General features: G+C 38.0%; 2 protein-coding genes across 3 annotated transcripts in view; one reads left to right on the forward strand and one right to left on the reverse strand.

The window, feature by feature from the left end:
* Positions 1–10,941, forward strand: part of LOC148822990 (uncharacterized) — a 31,497-nt gene extending 20,556 nt beyond the window's left edge. Inside the window, exons 8-11 of one of the 2 annotated variants that reach the window (XM_088929234.1) lie at positions 3,212–3,350; positions 7,882–7,964; positions 8,688–8,784; positions 10,156–10,941. In XM_088929234.1, the coding sequence (XP_088785360.1) occupies positions 3,212–3,350; positions 7,882–7,964; positions 8,688–8,784; positions 10,156–10,323 (487 nt within the window). In that variant the 3' untranslated portion in view covers positions 10,324–10,941. The remainder of the gene's footprint in view (positions 1–3,211; positions 3,351–7,881; positions 7,965–8,687; positions 8,785–10,155) is intronic. The other variant, XM_088929235.1, reaches the window with a different exon arrangement.
* A 167-nt stretch (positions 10,942–11,108) lies between these two features.
* zfpm2a (zinc finger protein, FOG family member 2a) overlaps positions 11,109–17,416 on the reverse strand; it is a 126,615-nt gene continuing 120,307 nt past the window's right edge. Inside the window, exons 6-8 of the mRNA XM_088928597.1 lie at positions 15,986–16,192; positions 15,380–15,604; positions 11,109–14,532 (exon numbers count right to left, since the gene is read on the reverse strand). Coding sequence (XP_088784723.1) covers positions 12,056–14,532; positions 15,380–15,604; positions 15,986–16,192 — 2,909 coding nt within the window. The 3' untranslated portion in view covers positions 11,109–12,055. The remainder of the gene's footprint in view (positions 14,533–15,379; positions 15,605–15,985; positions 16,193–17,416) is intronic.

Consider the following 17,416-nt stretch of genomic DNA (forward strand, 5'->3'; position numbering starts at 1 on the left):
TTTATAGCAGACTGAGATGAGTTCCCTTGCATTATTTCCCTGTTCGTTTGCTCCATCTATTTTTTCTTCAATTCTAACAAGATTCTCTGTCCCTGCTGTTAAAAAAGCATCTCCACACCATGATGCTGCCACTTCACTGTTAGGGATATTGTTTCTTGGGGTATTCGTAGTTTTAAGCTTGGGTTACACATAGTGCTTTGAATTTTGGCCAAAAAGCTCTATCTTGGTCTCATCCGACCACAAAACCATTTCCCAAATCTTAGCTGGATAACACTTGTGGTGTGTGGTAAACTCCAGGTGGGCTTTGAGATGATTCGTTTTGAGTAACAGCTTCTTTCTTGCACCGTCCCATACAGACCATTGGTATGCAGAGCTCTTGACTGATGTACCTTTACTCCACTCTCAACCACTGAACTCTATAGGTCTTTCAAAGTGTTTGTTGGCCTCTCAGTGGCTTCCCTCACAGGTCTCCTTCGTGTTTGGATGCTGAGTTTTGCAGGGCACTGTATGTTCTAAGGGAAGGTCTGGATAAGGACTGATTGGCATATTTATAGATTTATCAGAATTGCCTGTTTATTATTTCAGTTTTGAGAGTTCACTAAACATAAAATGGTTCACATACTGAGACTTGAGTCTTAAATCCCCAAGATTAAAAGGGGGTTACTTAAACAAGTTTGTAAAATAGAATTTTTAGCTGCAGTTAGTTTTAGCTCCCGAACAGGTGGCTGAGAATGTGTAATGAATGGACTGACATTTAAGGAATATCCATTCCAGCTTTCACAGTAGATTTGATGGTTCTCTGAATGTTGTTAATGGTCAAGCCAGGGGCTTAAGGGGGGTTTAAAGAGTTGATATTTGTCCAGAAATGAAGATTTCCCTCTAACCATGGAATGGGTTAAAGGAATAATAATGTAATCTGTGATCATATTGTTTTTATTAATAAAAAATATTTAATTTTAAATACAGTGTCTCGTTCAAGTCAGAAGGTAACTAGGTCACAGCATGAACTGTCAACTTGCAGAGGAAGATTATAACATTTAAACCTAATTTAATTATTTTGAATAATATACTGTGAGTTAACTGGTGGTTTTCAGTGTAAACAAAATGGAAAAATATAGTGTAGTACCTTGAGAATGTATGTTTATTTAAGTTGAAGTTACTTTTATATAAAAGGCTTTATGCTGTTGTTTTAATTTAAAAACATTACTGAATTTTCAAGAGAAAGCAAACACTTAAAACAGGAAATTTAGACATTATGGGTTTTTTATGGGAATTAGTAACACGCATATCTTACAACTGTAATAAGCAATGATTTTTTTAAACTGATTTTGAAAGCAGTTACTTTTTATTTTGTAACCCAGCATTGAACAGCAATTGCATATGGTTCTTTCCGGCTTGTGTTTCAAACAACGGGTGTCATGCATAAGAAATATACACAATTTTCAGGTGAAATTGATAGTTTACTGATAAATGTATTTTTTTCAGAATTGGAGTCCATTTAAGGCTTAGTCTAGTAATGTCAAGTCAGTTATTTAGACATTTAAGCGTTTGGCTTTTCCATTGGTTAGATCACGTATTACTTCCCAGATATAACTTGGTGTATTCTGGATTCATCCTGGGCTTAGAAAGTTAGAAAGTTTCATAAAAAGTGTTGTTTTTTCCTGTATGTGTGACTATTGATTGAGGGCTGCAGGCTGAGACCAGCCAATTCATTGCACCATTGAGCTGAAACCAATTGGGAGTCCAGAGTTATAAAACCACAGCATTAATTTACTGCCCTCCATGCTTCCCGTCTCTGATTTGTTTAGCTGTGGAGGGGAGGGTTAGATTTTTTTTATTCATCACCATTTCATTTCTGGATTGAGAATGGAAAAATCTCAAATTTGGGGAAGGACATTTACAACAGTACAGATCTAATCTATTGTTCAGTATTCCCATAATTATGGAGCGATACGTTTACGCACAGCAGTCTTTGTAGTAATAGGTCATATTCTTTAAAGTTCTCAATTGAATGCTTATTTTAAAATATCTGTCATTTTTGTTTAGTGTATTATGTAACTTGTCCCATTGTGCAGACCATTGAGTGCCATATCGTGAATTACTTTGGTTAGAAAAAGTAAACGGAAATGAAGAAGGTACTAAACTTATATATGAATTCCATCCATCCATTTTATAACCCCTTCATCCAATACAGGGTCGCAGGGCAGTTGGCACCCATCCCAGCAGACAGTGGGAGGAGGCCATAATACACCCTGGACTGGAAGCCAGTCCATCGCAGGGCACACGTTCACACCAGATTTAATATTTAATATATATAAGTCTCGACAGTTTATTAAAGACAAACTGTATGCTATACTTGGTGTTAAAAGAGCTTCCTCAGTACTGCACTAAAATATATACCACTAAATAAAAAATATAATCCTATTAACAACCGCATGGGAAGTAATTTAAGGGAAGAAATGGGCCCCTCAGATTAGTAGCATTTGCAATGTCTGCTGCATATATTGGATTCTTCTTTAGAAAAACGCATGTAAAGAGCAGGTCAGACCAACAGAATAACTAATCGATTTGAGGCCATTGAGCCATTTCTTGAAATAATCCAGGTTGTTGGCTTCTATAACATAGCCTGTTCCATCTTCGCAGAACCCTTTGTGTGAAAGCCTTCTGCTTTCAGTATGTTCTCTTAAAACATACTATCTGTAAGTTTTCATTTGTGCCCTTTGGCTCGTGTTACACTGTCGATTCCGAAGCTGACGCTCTCAGTGCCTTTGAGGAGTTTGAATCTGTGAAACAGGTCTCTTCTTAGTCTGCTGTATTCCACCATGAAAAGATTCAGATGTTCAGTTCTTTTGTCTGTCAGTTTATCACTTTCCTTGAAACTTAAGAATGTATTGGGTTGCTGTTCTCAGGACTGACTTGGAGGAAATATGTGGCGGTTTTTGACGGTACCACAAGGTCACAGGTGCATGGAAAGTCACATACAGCTGGTATTGCTTGACTCCTTCCAGCCCATCTCAAGGATTCCATGTTGTTTTTGGCGTGTTACGATCTGCCTTTTTTTCTTGGTGGCTATGAGATATCTTTGATACTAATGGCGTACTCACAGATTATCTGTTTTACTTTTTTAACTTTTAAACAAATCTCCACATAGAGCTGCCAGCTGACATATCTAAGCAATATTAAGCATCCATGTCCGGCTTTATTTTTGTAGGTACAAAGATCTGGTTCCATCTCTTCAAGCAATGCAGTTTTCAGCAGCCATTGGCTTGAACAGAATATTCATTATTTTGGGATGGATGAAGCTCCCTATCAGAGGTGAAAACATTTCAGAGGATTTAATACAGCGACAGGTAAGTTTGTTTGGTACAACACTATCAGCTGTTTAAGAGATGAAAATGATGATCGTTAATAAATTTAAGCATGTGTTTATCTTGTCTGAAAATTAGAGAAAGTAATTTCTTATATGGCTTAGTTTTGCTTATAAATGTAAACCTTAGCTAATGAGTCATTTCTAAATAGGGTGCACTGAGCATCTTATAAGTCTTGAAAAGTATAGGGCTCTGCACATTACATTGGTTTACAGTGAGCAAAAATAAAAAGAAATCCTGTATAACAAGGTATTCAAACCCTTCATATGGTGCCCCATTTTATGAATAATATACTGTATATGCATTTTTAAGCTTTTTGTTTCAAGAGTGAAAAGATTGTTAATGTTGAAGACTTCTAAGGGTAAGATAAGTTACAGTAAATGTAAGCAAAAACTTGAGAAAATGTTCCCATCAGTCTTTACAATCTTCCAAGTCCCTACTTATGAGAAGCAGAATTACAACATAATGCTGCTTTGTTGTGAAATCATGTTGACCACTATTACTGTACATTGTCAGAGGCCACTCTAGTGCAACTAAATTAATTTAGGTTTACCACATTAAATGGTTTGTATATCTATCCAAGTACAGTTTTTTCAGTTTTCCTTCATATTCATAATAATAGATCTATTTACTATATGTTACGATTTACATTTTTTTGTTGTTTTTTTGGTATTAGTAAGTTGTAAACAGTATATAACAATGTGTAATGACAGAAAGCTTTAGGTCAAAGTGAAAATGATGTCAGGATCAGAATACTTTTGCGAGGCACTGTATATGAAAAGAACCACTAGGTGGTGTTAGTGCCAGAATGTTAGATTCACACATGCATGTGGAGAAAGTATACAGACATCTGCAAGCCTGAAGCCCGTTCTTAGCACAGGATCTGTCTGAAATGGTGTCACTGGGTTGCCCTTGCAGTGATCCACCACATAATGTTAATAAAACGTCAGGTAACTGGACAGACCACAACCCTCTGGCAAGAAAGTCGCTTTCTTACTCTCATGAAATGATAGGATAGTTTTACATACAAATAACAAAGAATTTTGCTTTATTCTTCTATATTTGCCTGCTTTTCTTTTTTTAAATCACTTGCATTGCCAAATTTACAATATTCTGGGTGCTTTTCAGAAAAAAAAGGTTGTAACTGCAGGAAGATGAAATGTGGAGTTATTGTATTCCCATAGCTTTTGTAATGTACAGGTATTGTGGCCAGAGTTTTAAGTCTTCTTTGATTTAATATTGTTCTATATTCCCATTCCTGTCATTGATTTTAATGCATCTCAAATCATTTTCATTACTCGTTTTAAGACCTAAATGGAAAGTTTATTATTTATGTTATGTATTTATGTTATTAATGTTTTTTTATTATTTTTTTCATTGAATTCCTGAACAGGAATGTATTACTGAGAGTGTGACTGCATGCTCAGCTCAGTTGGGGGCGTGTTTAATGCATGGCATGATTTTGGCACGGAGATCAATCTGCATAATAAGAAATGCCATTTCTTAATAGCAGTACTGACCCAGTGAGAGTTGCTCAGAAACCGAAGATTTCTTAGTAGATCAGAATTGATATAACAATAACATTAATAAAATTGTTAAGAAAAAAACCCCAATGTTTTGTCAATATGTTGTGTTGAACTTTGAGATGAAAATACAAGATGGATCCTTAGGTTTTCATATTTGACTTTGATGAAGCATTGCAATTTAGTATGGATTATTCATTTAATTTTCTAGACAAATATCCACACTATCAATAATCCAGTAGCTGTATTAACTAAAGTCTAAATAATTTTTATGCGTTTTTTTAATTTATTGTTTGATCTTAAGTTGACTTGACCTAACCCATAGAGTGATAGAGGTTCCTAGTAAAGTCTTGTGTTGCTGCTGCTATTCAGCAGTGACATAGGTGGTTTCTGGTCACTAACTGTACAGCACTATTATCAACTTACAATGTAACGACCTTCCCTAATTATCTCTTACTTGGACTCTACATCATATCCATACTGTCACCCAACCTTTAACCCGATTTATGCAGAAAGCAGTGCTCTGCCCTTGTCTGAAATGCCAGTCGCAAGACGGCGACAAGTGGGCCTGGAGCTGCCGATGTGCTATTGATCGGCACTGGTCTTTAATGAGTTTACATTAGTCTGTTCAGCAGCAGTAGGGGCTGGCAGAAGTCAGTCATATAAATGAGACTGGATAATGGCATGAATGTGACACTCCAGTGTAACGAGTGAGCAGGCACTTCTGGGATGACCCGCAACCCTGTGTGTTTCTTGATGCCAATAAATCCAGATCCTCATTATTTTGAATACCAACATTGCTAAAATACACTATGCATATGAAAACTGTTTAGTAGTTTTGTCTCTTCATTTTCGTTTACCTCTTTATATTGCTAATGAGCGTCATCAGCAAATAATGCCGGCTGTGCGCCGAGAGATTTATTATTCAAAGAAACTTGATGAGAAAAACAAGACGCAAATTAAGTCATTTCCATCTTACTGAGCATCCGCTTCATAGGAGAAATGCTTTTGCATGGTTAGTTTTGCACTTAGTTGTGGGGAGCTCAACAGTCACTCAGCACAAAAAAGCAATCAAATAGCTCTTAATGAATACATGGTCCTTTTATGTGATGATGAGAAGGTTTGTGGCCCTTGAAATTCTTTTTGACATTTTAATTTGACTAGTCAGTTGCTTCATGTTGTACATTATTCATACCTACTATTCCACTTAAGCCTGATTATTAATTGACTGTGTAAGCCATGTGCTGGCTTTGAGTACCTCTGTTTTGGGAAGGTGGAGGCGGAAGGAATATACAGGTTTTCATTTGCAATTCCCGTGACTGAAAATGTTTAAACATTTAAACAACTGGGGGAAAGCTGAAAAGTCACTTCAATGTCACTTTCACCTGTATTTGTATACAAGATTATGATAATTGAGTGAGACTGACTTTCTTTTTTTTTGTCACATAGAGTATAGGAGGCTGAAAATTAGCTCAGGCTATAAAGTCTCTATCTGTTCGGCGTAGATGACTGCTGCAGGTTAAAGCTGAAACCGTTCATTAAAAATCCCCTTTTTTTGTTCGTACTTTTTGATGGTGATAGAGATGAGGGACTTATTTCGGCTTTTGAAATATTACAGTTGTTGCTAGGGAGATAAGTACATCAAGTAGGGCATTGTGCTTGAATTCTCAAGGGAAGAAAAAGGTTTGAAGACAGACCAGAGAAGGTTATAGCACAGACTCAGTCATAGTAAAAAAAAAAAAGTTCTCCTTTTTTCTCAAGGTCACATGTTCACACCCCCCAGTTTGACTAATTACAGGGTTTGTTGCGAGTAAACAATGGTTTTTGCTTTGTTAAAGTGGAAATATAAATCAAAGGTCACACTTTTATAAATTTAAGTTGATATTCTTGCATATAGCAAAGCAAAAAAGATTTTTATGAAGAGAGTGGAGAGGTAAATTATTATTTAGTCATTTTTTTTATTCTTAGTATGTTTATTAATCTTAGTACATTTTATGTGTGGAAAATTGTACGCAGAAATCATTTATTCACTACAGAAATGAATAAGTTTGTACATGCATTTCAATGAAACTATTCCAGACATAAAGGCAGTTTAGCATTTCCTGCGAGCTGGTGGATTTGTCCATAGGGAAACATACAGTTCAGATCCCATCCATGTGGTACTTAAGTTAGATAGACCAGCGATGCCAGTGATTCTGTAAAAATGGCCAAAAACAAATTTGTTTAAAAAAAGGGCAATTTCTATCATAAGCGGCTAGCTGTTCATGATTTGTAGGTTGCAAAACAGAATTGGTATTGCATTTCGCCAGATGTATGAAAACATTACTACATTAGACCTTTAGATAGCTCTGGCATCAAGCACAGTTTTCTGTTTTTGCTGCTGTTTTTGAACCTGCTGATGAGTGGAATTTAACTTTTATTGCTGTCTTGGTTTGCATTTCTATATCATAGCTGGCCATGGTGATTTGCCCATGACATGGTACTTGCAGAGTTAGATGCAGGTTGACACAACATGTTATTCAAGCCTCCAGCTGGCAATGTTTGACTCACAGTAGTTTCTGTTTTGACTGTATGTGCTGCTACTGTACAGTTGTCTGTGCTAAATGCACCCGAATGCACTCAAATGTACCAAAAGTAATCTTGACCTCTCTGTCCCGATGAACCTTATAATCCCTGCTATCCTGCCTCTTCTTTGACATACAAGCTGGCTTTTTGCAATATATAAACATTATTGGGTTACCCTCTCCATGCCTGTTGTGCTGGAGAGATCTCTTGTTCAAGACAGAGGCAAAATCCACTTGGATAAACAGGTAAGAACAAGAGTAGTGGTAAATTGAAATTGAGGTTTTTACATATACAGTATGACCATATGTGACAGAAATGTACAGGAAGGATAGTGTGATTTTTTTAAAATACTGTACATTGTATACCCTAAACGTCTTACCTGTCTCTTTTGATCATTAAGTTCTTTCATGTTTTTTTTTCTGTAGAAATATCTACTCAGCAACCCAGCTCACCAGAGCAGCTCAGTAGACGAACACTTCTTCCTTAATGAGAGTGTCTCTCAGGTTAGGTAAGAATGGCCCAGTCATAATCCTGAAAGTGTACCAAAAAAGCCACACAGAGGTTTGTGGACCTGATGTTATCCAGCTATGTGATAGATTTCCACCTTGAAGACTGTATCCTAATCAACCAAACTCAGAAGAAGGACTAAGAAGTTTTTTTCTGATTGTAAAATTTGCAGGAAATGTTCACAATAACAAAATAATAAGTACTTCCATATTTTTGTCTGCTTTAATCAAGTTGGATTAAAACCATTGCCTTCCCCAAATTTGTAGTACTAGAATTGTGAATAATGAATGGCAATTCTATAATTAAGAAGTAATAGTGTTTGAAAGATTATTAGTAACAAAACAGACTTAAGTCCATTTGTATTAGACTTTTTAAGAGCACAGAGTGATCTGATTAAGTGAACAGTCAATTTTTTGACAGTTGTGTGATGCTTAGTATAATTCTTATTGAAATATTTCGTTAGTCTAGTCAGCAAATCACTGACTATATTATATTAACATATATAGTAATATTAGTAATAGTTCATAAATATATATTAACAAAAACATATATTTTGAATTTAATGTAGAAGTTCCAAGACAGTAGATAAGTAAGTTAAGAAAGACCATTCTTTTTCTAATTGCAAAGTGTTTATCTTTGCTCTGTGAGGTATGATCTCTGAAGTCATTGATACAAAACAAAACTTGTAGACCAGAACTCAGAATGTAAAATTTTTTCCCTTCAGGGAAATTTCACAATACAAACCGCTCTCCAGCAGGACGTCTGTATGTGCGATAACTGGTGATTATTTTGATGAATTACTCCCAGCCCATCTGAATCAAGTAAGTCTTTTTCGTTGTGGCGATGACAGATGTGTAGCCTAAACTGGAAGTGAAGATGAATCACAATCCAAACTTAAATATGCAGCACGTTAATGTAGGTGGTCAAAGTACAATATGTGTATTGTTAGAAAAAAGCAATCTTATGGAATTTCACTACCTAGAAAACAATGCTACTGTGGTGCAATAATGTGGTGAACACAAAGTTTCTGGGCTTGGTCATTGTATTTGATTAGATTTTAGTATATCGACAGCAATGGAATGAAGAGCTAAAGCTGTTGAAAAGTTGGAGTGAGAAGGTGGATAGAGTTACTGTATATGTATTTTTAACATACTGTATAAGTGACTTTAGGTAGTGGAGAGAGAGGAAAAGGGAGGTTGTCCTGTAGATCTCCATTACGGTAGTTTTTTCTGTTGAATGAGTTACCTTTGATACTTAACCATAAACAGACTCCTTCACTTATTTCCTAAACATGTCTAGAATAATTTTGTTGAGCGGGTAAGCAGTGATCCTGCAAGACGTTTAGGAAACTAATATTCTAATGAATTATTGAATACAGTCAGAAAATATAAAAAATGTGAAACCCAGTTCATAGTACATTATATGTTTAACTATGCTTTATGTAAAAAGGCATGCAGGTTGCCAGTCTCTTTGTTTATTTTTCTTCATTTTCCACAAGGAGTGTGTGCAGCACACCCAGAAACAAATACTGTTCAACACACATTATTAACTTCCACTGCTCTTTTCTGTGTGATTTTTGCCCTCTGCAATACAGAGCCCCAGTGTTCTGCCTGTGATATTTTATGCCTGTCATTGAAATGGGGTTAAGGGTGGACAATTGCTCAAATGTAGGTGCTTATTTAGTAGAATTCTGAATGTATTTTTATGTATACCTCTGTTAGTTTTTTTTTACTAGATTGCACAGGTCCCGTGCTATGATAAAATGCAGTGCTGGTAACTTGGTATTTGTGGTGCAGTAACATACAGTACTTGTTTGCCCTTTTGAGTTTTTCTGTTGTTTTGGTTAGTGTCTTCAGTGCGGTAATGTATATTCAGCCTATAATTTTGCAGTGTGCTATGTAAAAGCCTCTTGTCTGTTAACTCTCTGTATGAAAGAAGGAGTAAGGTAAGGACTAACTGGGTGTTTCAGCATCCATCTTCATCAGTATTAATAACTGCTCTTGAGAGCAAAACTGAGACGTTGCTTTTATGACAAACCAAATGGTTCATCTTTTTACTGGACATTCTCTGCCAGCTGTCCAGACGTTTAGCTGCAGTTTGGTCATTGGAAAATAAAACAGCCTTTGTGCTCCAGATTGTATTTTGTTTTCCATTGTACTACCTTAATACTTATTTTTCTTTTTTTATCTCAGGCTATAGCTAAGTTTCAGAAACAACTTTTGGCAGAGACTTACCCCCATGCGAAACACATTCATATCCCAGGGGCAGACCGGAAGATGATCTACAGAAAACCCTCTGAAGTAACAAAACATTTAGTAAAAATTGTAAAACAAAGAAAGCCTACACAGGAGAGTCAATAATAATAATGCTTTTTTAAAATGTGAATTACCTCTGTAGTCTGAGGCCAACCAAATCAGAGAAGCTTGTGGAATATACAGATATAGTATATGTGTTTATACATCTGTACCAGATTCTGTTGTTTTGTGTAGTCAGAAAACAAATGTGGAAAAATTCAGTTGTCACTTATTTTTGGTAAATTAATTTTTTTAAACTGTTCTAACAGAAGACAGTACTGTTATTTTTATTCGGGTGCATGTGGAGAATCAATGGTTCCTTTTACAGCAGTCAAGTTTATTTATTTAATTCCAAAGTTTGAAAACTTCTCCAAACAAATTTCATTACAGGTGACAAAATGTGGATATATTGGCTTTTTGATGTTTTCTTTTGCTTTGGCTGGAGCAGCTGGCACGATGGGAGTTTAAACATATTCTCTCCACGACTACTTTGCTCAGTCAGACAAAATGCTAAATGTAGGTGAAAGAAACTCAACTCAAAACATCTTTTGTCCACAGCTCAAATAAAATTGGTAGTTATAATAGGTGTAATCTATTTGAATTTTAATGTGTGCACCAAATATTTATTTTCAGTTTCATGTGCAGTTTTTGTTCTGTAATAGCAAAAATAAAGTTTAAAAGAACAACACCCTCTATTTTTTCACAGACTTGAAGAAAACATTTTATAATAAAATCACAGAAAACAGATCTGCAGTAAGAGATTTGCGTCTTAGAGATTTAAAAAAATGAATCGCTACAATAGTTTATCCTGAGGATTGTTGTTTAATTATGACACCACATCAAAATAAAAATTTCCAACAGTTCTGGAATTTTATTCCATCCATATACATGCATAGCAACAACGTTGTTAAGATTTTTTTTTTTCATTATTAGGACACTGGAATGATCATGTTACATTAGTGTTCCCCATCCCATCCCCTTCTTGTTTAGCAACATCAATAAACAATTTCTTTTTTCATGGGATACAAATAAAATCTTGAGAAACCACCCTTTTGTAATACTGCTTTCAGTAGTTTTTTTTTTCTTTTAGAAAGTATTGCGTCGAGAGCAAAGTTTTAAAAAGGGAGACCAAAAGGCATCAGCAAACAAAAATACAAGTACTATACAAGAACGCCGCCATCCTCATTAGAACATACATTTCTGAGTTTTAAGTAAAAAGACAAGGACAAACAGCTACATACATATGCAAAGCCGAGTGACCAGTGTATATGCTGAAATATAAGATGCAGGATTGTGCCTGGTTATCACCCAAATCAGTGGCTTAAGGCAAGAAGTCATATAAATTGTAGCTGCAAATTATATTTATGCATATACAAAAATCTGTAACAGCAAATAAGATAGAAATACACAAGTGCTTTTGTAGCTATTTTGTCTAAAATGCATTTCTTCTGTATTCTGTGTCTATTGTATCATTGAGTCTACATTACAATGTAAACAATGTGTGCTACACAAGAATGACTATACAATAACATTACAAACAACTCTGATATAAATTTATTTCATTTAAATTAAGTTCACTACTCCTATTAATACTGATTGTAAAATAAATAAAAGTAGGTGAAAGTGGCACCAATATTACACTTGATTTTTACCAATGATTTGCATTTAAGTCTTAAAATAAGGAAAGAAGAAGAAGCGTCTCTTGATTGTCCACAAGCAGCATATAAAACTGCATGATGCACTATTCCAAACACAGCTGGGTACCCCACCCCGAAAAAATAAAACTCAAGGTAAAACTTCATTTCACATGTTCTGCTGCATGTGAGGAGCAGTAGAACTTCTTGTGAGTTATAAAGTTCGACAGATTGTTAAACTGAATATCACAGAGGCGGCAGTATTTCCCACTACCAGCAGCTTGAGTGGATCCATTTACACCTTTCGTGATGGAGGGCAACACCTCCTCTGGCGCTGATTTAACGGAAGGCGACACATTTTCGTTTGCATCTGTTGGACTTTCTGAAACCCATGTTGGAGAAGGGTGACTGTCAGGTTGCTGGGAGTTGTGGGGGAGGTTTTCCTGCTGCACGGTAACGGGGCCTGATCTATCCTCTGGTTTATGTCCACCGTTAACTATTACCATGCCTCTGTTTTTGGGCAACAGGGGCAGAGGCTCTTTGTTCGGATGAGGGCAACCATTTGGCGCTGGCTGCTCTTTTACAGTGTCACTTCCTCCGTTTGTGCTCTGATCCTGCTCACTTGTTTCACTCTGCATGACCAGACTGCTAGCAATGTAGTCAGTCGGTTTTATCCCATAGTATGGTGATATTTGCTCAGCCCCTTTGACTTTCTTTATTGCTCCAGGATAAAGGCAATGTGGCAGAAACAAATTCTTGTTTTCTTCTTTAGCTGAAATAAGCTGACCCTCACTGAAAGCTTTGAGTCCTGGCAAGGTCCCCAGATGTGATGAGAACACACTACCATTCTGTGCAATTAGCTTGGCACTTCCATTCTTATCACATTTTACAGGGCTCTTGTCAAAGCTGTCATCAGGATTATTGCCTTCGCTTTTTACGTCTGGGAACATTGTTTGGTCCAGGTTGCTGATCTCGTTGTGCTGGGGAGCTGTAACAGGGCAAAAGTTCTGTTTATGTGCCAGGTAATTCTCCACTTTATTAAAACTGATCTTGCACACTGTACATTCGTGGTAGTCCAGAAGTCTTTTTGGAGAATTGCATGACTTTTCTGAATGAGGAGAACATTTTTTGCTGAGATCTATGGGGGCATCCAGCTCCTGGTGGTCTAGTGTATTGCATTTGGGCGCCAGAACTGCTTTTGTGACAGTGAGGGAAGCCTCCAGATGTTTCGGAACCATTCCTGGAAACACGTCACATCTGGGATGGAATCGATCGCTTAGATTCTCAGCTACTTCTTGGGAGGTGCAAGGGCTTCCCAGCGATGTCACGCTAAGGAAGCCTGGCTGCCCAAGCTGCTGTCTTTGCTCTTGATCCGGGAGACACATTTCGTACATCTTTCTACGCTTGCGAGTTCGCATTGTTCTCTGCATTGCAGGCACTTTGTTTGTAGACATGCGCTTCATTGGAGGATCGTGACGAGTAGCACAGTAATACTGTTTGTGGACCACATAGGTTTCATGACGGCTGAAGGTTATGTTGCATGCCTCGCACGTTGTCTTGTTTGGGTCGTTTTCATTGTCTCCTAGAGATGCGCTCGGGCTCTTCACATCCGCTTGCTTCCCGTTGAGCCTCTCGTCGTTTCCAGTAGGAGTTGAAACCTTTTTTACTTGCCCCGGAAGTTCCTTATCAGGCACTTTGCCACTGGAGTTGATCAGATCCAACACCGACGAATTCAAGCAGGCAGACTGAATGAGATGGCTGTCAGGATCAGAAGGGTGGCAGACGGTGTTGAGTAGGCTGACAGAACTGTGACCACTGTTGGGACTTACGGCCTCTGTCACCTTTTCTGAGACGGCAGAGAAATCGGGCGACTTGGCCATGTGTTGCCAGCGGCTATTGCAATAATGCTTTTTATGTACTAGGTAATTGTCCAGGTTGTTAAAAGTGATATTGCATTCAAAACAGGTAGCCCCCTTTGGCATTAGGGGGCTATAAATCACCGGGGGGTAGCTGCTCCCTCCATGTCGTAATCTGCGGTGGACCAACTCTGACATTTTAGCTAGTATCTCAGAGGCTTGAGGAACAACTGAAATATCCTGTGAGAAAGCAAACTGAGACAGGAATGGTCCCATGGGAAATGTAGGCCCCATGTTGGGCTGGACTGGTGACGAAGCGAGCCTCGGGCTCGAAGGCTCGGACTTTATTCTCGTGTACGAAAAATTCACCTTATTCCCAGGGTGTGCCTCACCCTTCTGGGAAGACAGTATGGGTTTCTTCTCTGTCTTCTCCAGTTCCACGTCAGAGTTGATATCCTTGCCGTGTGCGCTTTTGGGACTCTGGAGGACATCCTTCCTGTTCACCAGCTCTGCTCGCGCCTGCTGCAGGTTTTCCTCATTGCCCCGGGGGGAGTGCTCGCTGTCGCTCTCTCTGTGAAGTTTGCTGCCATGCCCATGTAGTTCCTGATGCTGCAAGAGTTCCCTGTGGTTTTGGAAGCTGATATGGCAGTGATTGCATCTGAAGGCAGCCTGTGACAGGTGAGAGAGGATGTGGTGTTGGAATGTAATAAGAGAGTCTGCTGTGTAGTTACAGATTGTGCATTTCAAGCTGGTGCCAGGAGGGAGAGTCTCTTCCATTTTGACACCTGTGACAAAGATAAAAAGGAAACTTTTCAGCTGTATTGCCGTTGCTTTTGCTGAATGGGGAGAGCAGCATGATCCATCTTAGAATGGATACCTTGGGACAATGGTAGGTCTTTACAAACAACATTATATTAGACAACCAACTGTCAAGTGAAGAGCCTGTCAGCAGGATCAGGACATGTTTTATGCTGTACAGATAAATCTAGAGACAACTTAGTACGAGGTGCTCAAATGATGCTGGTTAGTAATGTGTCATTGGAACAAACCATCACTCGTTTGGTACCTGATTCCACAGGCCTAACAATGGAAGCTGTCCTCTGTAGAGTCAAGAAATGCAGAAAACAACATGTGGTTTTAAAAAGGGGACTTTTTGTTTTTCTTTGCCTTATGGCCTGTCACAATAAGCCTTCACATTGGCGGGACAGAACTGGGACAACTGTACTTTTACCTCAGTTATCTGACATGCTCATGTAGTTGTTTAGAATGAGGTTCCTTGTTTAAGCTTAAAAAGGCAAATGATAAATGCTATTAAAATTTTACCCTCTAATATACCCTGTAGCTCATATTAGGAATTTTAAACTACATTACTTCTTTTACTTTCATCTGCTTAAATATACATTACTTAGCTATAAAATTAAGCCATGACTAACTTGCCTAGAGGAGTCTCCCTTCCTGAATTTATTCTAAAACTCTACCATTTAGTTTATAGTGTTAATTTGTTAATTATGATGCAATAAAATCTTCTCCTTGGTTTTTTTTTTTCTCCTAGCAACCTGACTTCTACATGCATTTTGGGCAAGTCTCTTCGGCAGAGATAAGCCAAGTTGAGTTTCAAGGGGCTTCACTCACTGCTGTGGGTGGTCAGGTGCATTTCCAGAGCCCGTGCTCCAGAGAAGCTCTTGCTGCACTGGGGGAAGGGGCAGACGCTGGGGGTGTGATGGGGGCTGGTGTCGCTTTCCTCCATCGCCGTCTCCGGCTCCCTCTGTCTTCCGCTGCAGTAGTACATCAGATGGGCCTGCAGATTCCGCTCGCTTCTGTACCAGATCCCACAGGCCTTGCAGGGGAAGATGTCCTCTGCGGAGTCAACAAGTGCAGAAAACACCAGGCAGTTTTAAAAAAGGGGGAACGTCTTGTATTTCTCTGCCCTATGGCCTGTCACGACAAGCCTTCACACTGGAAGAGAGGAACTGGGGTCACTATAGTGTGCCATCTCAAATATACCAGCTCATGAAAATGTTTAGAATGAGCTTTTATACCCAATCTGAAAGCACATACAGTAACTGCGCTTGGTATTGGTGAGGACAGAAGTGCCACAGTAAAGGTAATGCAGTGTACTGTCTTCAAATCCTTAAAGGGTTTGGCTTCTTGGTTCTCAAAAGCAACCCTGGTTTTGTTCGTTGTGTAAGTATGAACTGTAAATGACTCCCATTCAGTGGTTCAGCTTATGATACTTACTGTTAACAATGGCAGTAGGCAGTATTGATGCCATGGCAGCCTGTTGAGGAAGCAGCTGTATGGTGTCTAAGAGGCGGGCTGGGTACATTCCTTCAGTCAGAGACATGTGACTGACAGCTTGGAGCCTGGAGTCAAAATCTACAGCGAATGCTACCAGCTCTTCGCCTTCCACAATGTTTTTGGTTGTGGTACACCAAAGCTGGCCACCTAGGAAAACAATCAGTTTGAGAATTTAATTAATCATAACGAGAACAATTTATAGTGAATATTTGTAGACCAGTATATCAGATAAAGGTCCGATAATAGCCAAATGACAGTTCTCAATATGCCAAGAACCCAACTTGATGTCTTCAATTCACATACTGTAAGCACACAACACTATATTAACATTGCTATTGTGTAAAATACAAAAACAAATTCAGACTGAGAAATATTATTATGACTTATACGCAAGTGTTTTCATAGCGTCAGTCTTTGTAAAAACCGAAAGGCTTCGTGTTACAAAGAGCAATGTTAAGATTTTCATTTTCTAAATTTTGAATACAACCAGCTTTGCTTGATTTTCTTGCAGGGAAAGTCAACTTTCTTGCACCTGGTTTCTTATTTTTTTGTGCTGCGTTTTGGCAGAACGACCCTGATTAATAGTGGCCAGGGTGTTTTGAGGGTAAGGTTAGCTGCACAGTTCAGTTTTTTTTCAGTACATGCACTGTTTAAAAACGGCCATAGAGATAACATTAAATCTCCAGGTTTATATCCTTCCTACAGAGATACTATCTAAGGCGTTACAGCATATGTTGAACAAAGGACAGAAAAATATTATAAATGCTGAAGGTCAATTTTTTTCTGGAAATAAACAACCCAGTTATCCTGAAATTGTGAAAGACAATTATTTATATACAGTATATGTACAAAGTCAAGCTTTTATGCCTTTTTATGTTCTATGAAACTGCAAAAAGTTGAACTAATATGAAGCCCCAAGCCCGACTAACACAAAAAAGAGAAAAATGCATTGCGGTACATATTAAACAGGTTTGAGAAACAGGATTTCTTTGGCTAGGAAAGCATATGCAACTATGCTCTAATATAAACATACAGTATGTAGGCCTTTTATATGTATTATTATTAGTGTACTGTAAGTACTCTTCATTATTAAAATACACACTGCTTTTCGACCACACACTTCCAGCTCAGTTTTAAATAAAATCATAGTAAAAATGCTGCTTCTCTTCAGCATTACACTCATTTACAATACTTCATAAGAAAACAAGTCTCAATTGATAAATTATAACCTGCGTCCTAATATTGGATTTTATTGATACACTTACTGTAACACAAACACTCTTGTTTCCAGGCTGGGCTTGGGCTTTGTAATTTTGGAATTCTGCCTAAGCTCACATGAAGTTCTTTAAGGTCACAGTGGCTAACAGGGTG

This window comes from Atractosteus spatula, chromosome 12 (genome assembly GCF_055471065.1).
Source record: "Atractosteus spatula isolate fAtrSpa1 chromosome 12, fAtrSpa1.hap1, whole genome shotgun sequence".
In the NCBI taxonomy this organism is placed as follows: domain Eukaryota; kingdom Metazoa; phylum Chordata; class Actinopteri; order Semionotiformes; family Lepisosteidae; genus Atractosteus; species Atractosteus spatula.